Source organism: Corylus avellana, chromosome ca4 (genome assembly GCF_901000735.1).
Source record: "Corylus avellana chromosome ca4, CavTom2PMs-1.0".
Lineage (NCBI taxonomy): Eukaryota > Viridiplantae > Streptophyta > Magnoliopsida > Fagales > Betulaceae > Corylus > Corylus avellana.
In genome coordinates, this window is record NC_081544.1 from 3,536,585 (window position 1) to 3,547,189 (window position 10,605).

The 10,605-nt window shown below is 36.4% G+C and overlaps 2 protein-coding genes across 2 annotated transcripts; both read right to left on the reverse strand.

Moving 5' to 3' along the window:
- Positions 1 to 1,203: 1,203 nt before the first annotated feature.
- On the reverse strand, positions 1,204 to 4,871 carry LOC132178247 (uncharacterized). Its single transcript, XM_059590696.1, has 4 exons — positions 4,446 to 4,871; positions 2,707 to 2,935; positions 1,746 to 1,870; positions 1,204 to 1,551 (listed from the first exon to the last, which is right to left on the reverse strand). The coding sequence occupies exons 1-4, from the start codon at positions 4,773 to 4,775 to the stop codon at positions 1,450 to 1,452; spliced, it is 786 nt and encodes a 261-aa protein (XP_059446679.1). The 5' UTR covers positions 4,776 to 4,871; the 3' UTR covers positions 1,204 to 1,449.
- Positions 4,872 to 8,310: 3,439 nt separating this feature from the next.
- LOC132177866 (uncharacterized) lies at positions 8,311 to 8,851 on the reverse strand. The gene is made up of 2 exons (XM_059590344.1): positions 8,462 to 8,851; positions 8,311 to 8,355 (listed from the first exon to the last, which is right to left on the reverse strand). Exons 1-2 carry the CDS (start codon positions 8,849 to 8,851, stop codon positions 8,311 to 8,313), a joined length of 435 nt encoding a protein of 144 aa, XP_059446327.1.
- Positions 8,852 to 10,605: the final 1,754 nt, after the last annotated feature.

Below are 10,605 nucleotides of genomic sequence, written 5' to 3' on the forward strand. Positions count from 1 at the left end.
CATCTGTATGCTCATCCCATGACCCACCCTTGTGAGTTACATTTCTACAGATTCTGTATTTGCCTATTTGGTGATGCACCTTTCACTAATGTTGTATAATAATTTAGGCTGATGAGTCAGTGTGATAAATAAGTTTGATGTCTACCAGAAAGGAACTTGGTGGATTGACATACAAGTAAAATCAGTAATATTCTTATTCAGAAAACCAGTGCTGTGATTGAGATGGGGTTTCCTATTTTTCACCTTTGACAAATATTTCATCGATTAAACCACACCTAAAACAGAAATCTCTTTTTAATTTTAGTTTTTCATCTGATTGATTTTTCTTTTTTTTCATAATTGACTCCTTGCATGGGATCTAAAATTGGAGAACTAATGCAGGATTGATTATAGACCATTTTAGCATTGGAAATAAACGATCTAGAGAGGAAACACGTGTACGGGAGGGGGCATTGTATGTGCAACAGAGTATTCAATTTTTTTTTTTTTAAAAAAAAAATCCATTTTGGAACGATGTTTTCTTCTAAACTGGATTGCACAAAATTCCTTCAACCCAATTTAGAAGAAATTTGTGTCCCCATTACTTTGGACAATAACACATCTTCACTTCAAGTAAATGTTAATACTAATTTCAAGTTTGAAACTTAGTGTTATACAAACCCAAAATAAAAAAATAAAAAAATACAGCCTCTTATGGATAATTGTGTTATTTGTGTGATTAAAAGGGCAGAGTGGCTCCTGCGCGCATAAATATCACACTTAATGTCATGTTCGACAACAGTTTATAGATTATAATAAGCCAGTCATGCTTGTCAAATATTTGCCAATTTTCCCTTCTGTTGGCAATGTTCATATAAATTCTATTGGTTTTCCATTATTGTGTATGATGTAGCACAATCCCAATATGAGAATAGAAGGTAGATTTACTTGGTTGCAATTCCGTCCGAACGAGGTTCGTCCGAGCAAATCTGCTGATAAATTTTGGAAGCAGAATCATTCGTTTGCGAACCTTGTCCAGACGAGCTTTGCAAACAATATTTTCTAGTCTCACAGATGAGATCTTCACAAAGAAAGCAAGGAAAATTCACAGAATTGCTTTTCTTTTTTGTTTTTTCTGAACACCTTCTTTCACTAAGATACGCATCATTGATTCCACATTTCATTTCTTAAGATCTTTGATAGAATACTTACAAACAAGGGATATAACGAAATGATATTATCTTCAAAGTCTGTAAAAGAATATATTATTACATCATTCCTTTATAAATGATTTAAAAGTACTACAAAACGTGAACCAAACATGGTTGCCGCAATTTCATTGATAAGTGGAGTGGAAGCTTATATTCTGCTTCACCCAGACAGTTTGGTTTACCAGTTTCCAACCTCTACCTAAAGGCTGTGCAGTCAAAAGTAAGAACTGTATCTTTGGATGCAAAAAATGAATCGACACTATTGAGTCAATCTGCTAGGATTTGGGCTTGCTTTCTCTAGGCTTGCCATGTATGTCATATAGACGGTCCACAGATACGAAAACGAATTGCTCACCAATGGCTGTCAATTAAAACACCAAGGACCACATTCACAAGTTAATAATCAGATGTATGTGATAGTATCACATGTGCAATGATCAGATTAGAAGTCAGCAAATCTAACCTAGGTGAGGCCATTGATGTTGTAGGCAGACATACAGGCAAACACACACAAGGGGGAAAAGAAAAAAGAAGAAATGGAAAAGAAACACGTACTTGTAAATGGACGGGGGTGAATCTGAATGTGATAAAATCACATATGGGCCAATACATGATGCCATTGATCATTGTAGGCAGCAAGTCTCGCTTTAGTCGGGCAGCAACCTCTGTCGTGTTTTCACCTGCGTTTGGTCATCCCAGAAACCACTTAAGACACTTCATGCTCTTAAATAAAATAAAATAAAATAAAAAGCATATGATGTTGATACATGAAAATTTTGGGCACAATATCAACTGTTAGTCCAAAAAATGATAGGTCTTTATCTCAGGAGTGAAGAATTTTCTTGAATAAGACAAACTTATATGTAAAAAGTCTTATTACAAACAGAATACATTGCAGTCTCAAAAGTTTTAACCCAAACATCAAAATTCCACATAACTAAACTTGATATTTCCACCATCAACTTCATCTAATCAAGTTTCACTCATATTAAAACTTCATCAAAATTAGTTTAACCATTTCCATTGCTGATAAATAAGTCAAATCTTCAAGGTTCACAGAGGTTTGAAGGACGCCACTAATCCATGTGTATATAGCATAAATTCATATCACACTGATATAACACACCCAATCATCATTTAAAAGAAAATTATTTATCACCAATTCATTGACTAGTCTAGTTGCATATCCAATCTCATGCTTCAGAATATGTATTATAAGTTGAATGACATGTCTATTAAAAAATTATAGTCATATCATCCAACATTTTTTAATCTTCGGACAAAAAATTGACCCTTGACCTCTATTGCCAAGAGAAATCTCCCCATACTCCGAGGAGTGGGTCTTGAGTTCAACTGATTTTTGTTCTTTGCTAATCAGATAGTTTATATCAACTTTGGAACATAAAGCCATATAAACAATGAGGTAATACGATAGAAATCATGAGAATAGTGCACATACAATTATGAAAAGCAATATTCATCGGAAAAATTTTAGTAAGTAAAGAATCAAGTATACCTTGTAAAAACGCATTTGTAGAGAAGAAAACAACAGTCATTGCAGGTCCATATAATGTCTGCCCCATGACCATTTTCTTCAATGTTGAGAATAGATCTCGCTTTGGAAAGAGCTTTGACACGAAATTGAACCAAAAATGCAGCGATGGTCCTAAAATTAGCATCCCATATCCAGCCATGCGTAATGTCCTTACAAAATCATAAGATTCTGAAGATGGCAATGCAATCGTCTAAAGAAAAGTTGATAGGAAAACACCATATAAGGATAATAGAAGTAAAAAAAAAAAAAAAAAGACTCATAAAATCATTTAACTCCACATAATAGACACTCAACCAAGTATACGCACACATATAATAGACCTGGTACAAATACATACGAGCACTCACCAATTCGGACTAAAAGAGATGATACTACATTATGTGAACAAATGGATGAATCAAACAAATAAAGAAAATAAATTCACCCAAGAAACATTTAAGTAAAGATAATGGAAAAGAAATAGAAGCTTGAAACAGCCGAGATAGGAATTCATTTCAACCAGCAATATCTAATTAATATTGGCTGTATAGCAATAGAGCCTATTTTGCATTTTACTTGAAGCAAGATGATACTGGTCAAGAGAAGCAGGAATGCCAAAGCTTGACAAAGCTTGACAAAATTGAAAGACAATCAACTCAAAAAAACCACAATTCTAACTAAAGAAAAAAACCAAACAAACAAAAATTTAAAATTTTTCATAAGACCTGCTGAAAAGAGAAGCTTGATACTCAGAGCTAATGGCCAAGAGCTAGGCAACAGTTTTCCAAGGTCGATCTTGAAGAGAGACAGACAGAGACACAAAGACAGAGATGGCAGAGAGCTAAACCTAATAACCCAAATTCACTTAGATACCAGCAAAACATGCATGCTATTTACATTATTAAGAAAGAGATATTTGGAACCAACCTACAACTGCCAAGGAGATCCACATGGAGAAACAAAGCAAGCTGCTAGGGTATTCAAATATAAATAATGTATGTGTGTGTGTGTGTATTTGTATAGTATGTATGCATAAAATAGTTAAAGATCAGCGCATCCCCTATGATAGAGAACCTGCCTCCAAGTTTGCTAGATCAGAACCTTAGAAAATTTCTCTAGTAAAAAATCAGAATAGAAGTTGTATATAAAACATCTCCAGGTGCTTAAAAGTTTCATGCAAAGAAACCCAACTGACATTACACAATCCACACATTACTTCTACCCTTTTTTCCTTTCATTTCACAAGTGAAAATCAGGCGACAAATACAAAGAACCAGAAGCAGCAGTGCTCCAAGGTGAGAAAAATGAGAGAAATTAAGAATTTACGACTCAAATTCTCAGAATTTAGGTATGGTAGAAACACGAATTGCCCAAAGGAACAGATATTTGGCTAGTCAAGTTCAAATCTTTGCAATTTTCAAGGCTTTGACCTCCTTGGCGAATAATCCATTCAAGAAACGAAAACAACCTCAATGATAAAATAAACACTCTTTAAGGTTCATTCTGATGCTCAAATCCCACATTTTCTATAACGTGAAATTACAAGAAACACTCTGACCAACATGCTTTCCCCTTCAACACATTTTCCAGTCACGCCAACAAACTGACCGAAAAGTATTTTCTTTCATTTTCCTTCCATTTTCTCGACAACCAAACAGATACTAAACTTCCCAAAACAAACAGAACAAAAAAAAAATACCCACGGTATTTCCGTTAACTACCTGAGAGGAGAGGTCAGCGACTGCGTAAATAAGCCCCGAGGTTACACTCTTCGTCAAAACCGGCCAGGTCTTCACCATCCCCAAGTACCACCCCACGAACCCGACCTTCGAAAACGACGACGTCGAAGAAGAGAAAGGCGACGAAAACAAAGACGGCGAGATCTCGTACTCTCGCGCTTTCCTTATGATATCGGGTAGCCGGAAATATGCTCTGCACGGCGCCGGTTTGGTGCGCAAGATCGGAGCCCGGATCGGGTCGGCGATGTGGGTGGTCGGGTGCCTCTGTAACAGGCGGGGAATGCTAGCGTTTCTCCGGAAAGCGGCACTCATTTTGGTGGGTCAATGGCGCGGAGTGGGGTTTTTGCGAGAGAGTTCGGGGGGGTTTAAGAGGAAAGGAATTCATGGGAGAAGCATGAGTTGTTCATACACATACGCGCTTGGTAATGGTGGGAAATTTGTTAAAGTGTTCCTCGAGAGTATGAAATGGACATGCTACTCGCTCTCCCACTCTTGAAAATTTTGGTGGTTTTTGCTTTTAGTTAATATATATATATTAACTAAACAATTTTTACTATACATGTAGCGCTTATAACGTTAACGATGCATTACTAAGGCTTCGTTTGGTTCGCAGAATAAACTCTTAAAAAAGAATAGTAAATTCTATAGTATAGTTAGTACTATTCTTGGAAATAGGTTATTCCCATGGGACTACTAATCTCATACACACATGATTAGTGTAACCAAAATGAGTGGCTTAGCCAATGCTTAAAGAATGTAATACATTTTCTAAAAATACTCATATGATTTTTATTTTTTATTTTTTTTTCACGGCCACCAATTTTATTTTAGGTTTTTTTTTTTCTTAATATAAGTTTGCAATATATATATATGGTTTGTTCGTAATTTTGATTCAATTCAAATTTTTGCATTTGTGTTGTTACTAAATTAAGGAATATGCATAGCTATTTTATTCCACATTCTTCTATTTTTAATAGTAGTTATTCATTTTTCAATGAACTAGACATTTTGCAAACCAAACAAGGCCTAAAATGTAGATTATCATTGAACTCAAACTAAAATAATTAATTATTGATTTTAAGTGTATTACAAAATTTATTACAAATTATTTACAAATGGACGTGATAATCCACACATTAGTTATTAAAATGTGGATTGTCAGTCTACATGGCTTTTACCATATTTAAAAAATTATCGTAGAAATTCACATGACATTTATCTCACTAGCTAGTAACTATTAAAATGTACAGGAACACATACTTTTTTAATAAAATGTAAATTGTTGTAGTGACGTTGGAGTAAAAGTTAGTCTTTCAAACATTTTTCTATTAATCTGACCTAGAAAAAAGGCTTATGAACAGAAAGATGGATATACTGCCGTCGGCGGATCTTATTCCATATTATACTCATGTAGAGGAAATGAAAAATGATAAGTAAAAGAAAAAGAAGGAAACACGTGGAAGCAGCAGCAAGCGAGTATTTTATTTTTGGTAATGCAGCGAGTACGAGTACACGTACGTACGTGGCGTCCATTTTGGAAAAGTCCTTGGCCGGCTTGGCGAGTTGCCTCCCCATGCCCAATGACATCAAACATTGCCCCAGAGTTCAGCTCCAGCGTCGCATTCTTTACACGTGTTTGGCAGGACCTTCCTTTTCACGCCACGTGCACTTTTTCTACATGTTTCGTGACTCTAAATACCTAAATGGTAGGAGAGAAAATGTTATTTCAATTGGGTCCATATACCCCATACAATTATTAATTTATACACAGTATGTTAGAGTTATCATGAAATTACATTTTCTCTAAATGGAAACTAGTATTTGCACTGATTTTCACATTTTTTAATTTCTACTTTATATTTTAGTTTCATCGTTTTCTAAAATTCTTCTTAGAGAAAGTATAAATGTCATTAGCCTATCATTTCTTTCCGGTTATTAAATTTGTAGAATCCACGTGGATGATTGTGTGAGAGTCCTACAAATTTAATGACAGATAGGAGAATGACATTAAAAAGACAAATAGTAGTGCTCTTTCTCACTAACCCAATCTATTTTTCTTCAAAGTCCAACAAAACTTAACACGTCTCATGAACCATACATGAACACAATAGAAAATTAAAGGTTTCAACGCAAAAGTCGGAAGATTTGAATCTCCATTAATTTGTTGTTTGAAATGTTAATAATTCAGTTAGCAAATATGAGACTGTTCACATGAGTCCAAATGTCTGGAAAAGTTTTGAGTTGCACGATCATTTGTTCAAACGTGCATACTTTATAAGAGCTCTCTTATATTTACTATCTATATTGTTAGCAATTGAAATAATAAAATTGCTAAAAATCTCTATTCAAAATCAAACGAACGAAATTCTCAATAGATCTACTTGACTAATGGCATGCTAAAATAAGCAAGAAAGACTTGATCACCTCTAATGATGCATCCAAACAAATAAATTCTTAACTTGTTTTGGAATAAAACATGGTTAGCTTAATAACAAGGCAATCCTAATCCAAGACCGAGTCAAATCAAACCCGCGCGCCAAACAGACCCTTAACAAAGACCATACACCGTATACAAATATCGTCCTTATATATATGTATATGGGAGCCCAAAGCATTTTGAATTTTTTGATTTATTTTTATTTTTTATAAATAAGTGATTCATTGAAAAGCGCATAGCGGAGCAACCCTAGTACACAGGAAGTATACAAAAAATGGCCCCACTAAAGGCAGAAAGAAGAACATAAAGATAAAAATTGAGACAGTAGAAAATTGAAGCACATTAAAAGCGTCGGCCTAATGGAATAGAGTTTGAATAAACAACTTTTTGAGCTCTTCCACTGACCTTTCTTGATCTTCAAAACATCTTCCATTCCGCTCTCGCCAAATAATCCACATGACGCACAATGGTGCAATTCGCCACACCTTCTTAGCTAAAATATTGTCTTGCTGATCGCGCCAACAAGCTAACAAATCTACCGCTCCTCTAGGCATGACCCAAGTAACAACAAAAAGAGAGAAAACCAGACTCCATAAAGCTCGGGCCACTTCACATTAAAGGAGAAGATGGTTTACTGACTCACCACTGTGCTTGCACATACAACACCATCCCACCATAATGATTCCTCTTTTATGCAAATTATCCAAGGTCAAAATCTTTCCAAGAGTCGTCGTCCACACAAAGAAACTAACTCTCAATGGAACTTTTACTTTCCATATACTCCTCCACGAGAAAAAAGGATGTCCCCAATGAAGAGAGCTTACGGAAAAAAGACCTGACCTCAAAGATATGTCGTTTAGAAGGAGTCCACCGCATGCAATCCGACACCCCATGTGATTACGGAAAGCATATAACTTCCCAAAAAAGGCCCCTCTACCTCCAATCCTGTATCACCCGTGAAAAAGGAACATTCCACTGTATAACACCATTGACCAGTTGCATATGATCCCTAACCCATGCCTCTTTATTACTCGCAATTCGAAATAATGCAGGAAATGCTTCCTTTAAGGATTGATCCCCACACCAAATATGGTGCCAAAATTTAATGTGGGAGCCATCTCCTACTCCAAAGGTAATAAATTTCGAGAAAATGTCCCACCCTCTCCAAATATGTTTCCACACCCCAACTCCATAAGGGACCTCCACCACCTTGGTACACTATCAACCGTTCATACACCCATACTTAACTTCTACTACCAACCTCCAATACGTTTCCCTTTCCGTTACATATTGCCATAATCATTTACCCAATAAAGCGAGATTGAAAGTGCGCAAGTTTCGAATTCCTAAACCACCATCTTGCATGGGAGAACAAATTTGAGCCCATTCACTAGATGGAACTTGTGCTCCTCATTTAGACCACCCCACAGGAAGTCTCTTTGTAGCTTCTCCAATCTATTCGCCACACTCACAAGAATAGGAAATAAAGACAAGAAATACGTATGGAGGTTGGACAAAGTACTTTTGATAAGTGTTATAGATACATTTTCTTCCAACCTACCAATTTCCTTCCCATCTTCTCAATAATATCATTCCAAATGGTGGTAGACCTATAAGGCGCCCCCAAAGGAAGACCTAAATACTTCATAGGTAATCCTGCCACCCTACACCCAAAAATGTTAGCCAGCCTATCAATATCCTCTACCTCACCAATTGGAACAATCTCAGACTTTGACAAGTTAATTTTTATCCCCGAGACCGCTTCAAAACACAGAAAAAGACACCGCAGATTTTTTAGATGTTCCTCATCGGCCCCACAAAGAATCAATGTGTCATCAGCAAACAGCAAATGTGAGACACTGAGACCAGGATTGTTCCTTGATCCCACTGAAAAACCAGCCACAAGACCACTAGCTTTAGTAGCCTGCATCATTCTACTTAGCGCCTCCATCACAATAACAAACAGAAAAAGAGATAGTGGATCCCCTTGTCTTATACCCCGAGAGCTACTAAAAAAACCTGAGGGTTCTCCATTTAGGAAAAATTACACTTTACCCCCCCCCCCAAGTTTGGGGCTTTTTTAATTCGACCTCTAATGTTTCAATTTTTGCAATTCACCACCCCAAATTTGCCAAAGTCTTGCAATTCGGCCATTCTGTCAGTCAAAACCGCTTTGACTAACGGAACAGTGATCACGTGCACCTCACGTGATCACTTTTGTAGCTTTCTTCCCCAAAATGCCCCCACCAGCCTTTACACCTGCAACAAAGGATATGTTCACCAGCCTTTTGTTCACCAGACTCACATTGAATAGCTTCAACTCCAAGAGTTTTGCCTCCATTTCCACATACATTAATATTATCACCAAAATGACCCTGGACTCCTTTACCATCAAGATTTGTTTGCGCAACTTCCCCGAACCAAAATTGGATGCCTTCGCCACCAAAACTCATACCACTATTTCCAACACTACCTTCACCAGAAAGGGCTTGAATTCTTACATCAACAAGGTTTTTGTAACGCCCTAAGTTCTAGAGGTAGAGCGATTGGGAGCAATTGTAACATATTCATATTTAAACAAAATAAAAAATAATTCTCTTAATATAAGATCATAACGTTACCAGAGTACTGCAATTTTTTCATTTATAAAATCACAAACACATAATGTGCTAGTATTCAATAAGCAATAAAATTACACCGTCTATGCTTAGCCCAAGCCGTCTATAGATTGAAGTCCCAGACACTTCTACTGCTACTGCTCCTGCTAGACCATAAAGCAGCGATAGGATTTTTTTTAACAACTAAGAGGCCCACTGGTACCCATGTCTTCAATATTACGATATACATATAGAGCCATCTGAAAAAGATGTATAGGGAGAAGGGGTGAGTTCGACAACTCAGTAAGTAGCCACAAAACCAAGATACTATAAAACATGCTATACATATTTCTATGTCAGAATCTCAGTTATGCACAATAACAATTTAGGCAGAATAACATAATTAACAAAATAAGCATGATAGTTGCAAAATGAGTAATTGACAATTAATACAAGAATCGCAAGTAAGTTATGAGATATGCAAACACTTCATTTTGCTTTTCTTTTAAAATTATTGTTTTACCCTTTGACCCGACGCCACAATTTTACCGTGAGCAGCGCACGTTGGCGTGTCCCGAAGGACCTATATGCTCATCCTGTCGTCACAGGGGAGAACTACCAGGTTGGGAACTTCCCTAGGTGAAGGCCACCTGGCCTGTAGCACACACCTTCTCGTAACCGTCCTTCGGTGTGCTTGCCATGCTACCCTATATGGTACCGATCGTCACTATAATCGTGTCTCGGGTTAAACATTTTTAATCATGAATGCACATATAACATTTCATATGATCTGTAAACTCATCTGTAACTGTAAACTGTGCCATGAATGCACATATAACATTTTATATGATCTGTAAACTCATCCGTGCCATGAACTTTGAGAACTCTTTTCATTCATAATTGCAGTCATGTATAAATCATGAAATATGGTAACTGTATCAAAATTCTTAAACAATGACATATGAATAAATAAAACTTGTCATTAAAATATGGAAGGAAGTGCAATTGAAAATCATGTAAGTGGATTCTTCATAAAATCCCCAACATTTTTCAAAAGATTTATAATAAAAATTTGTTGGGTTTTTTGGTGTTGTGTCCCCTTACCTGG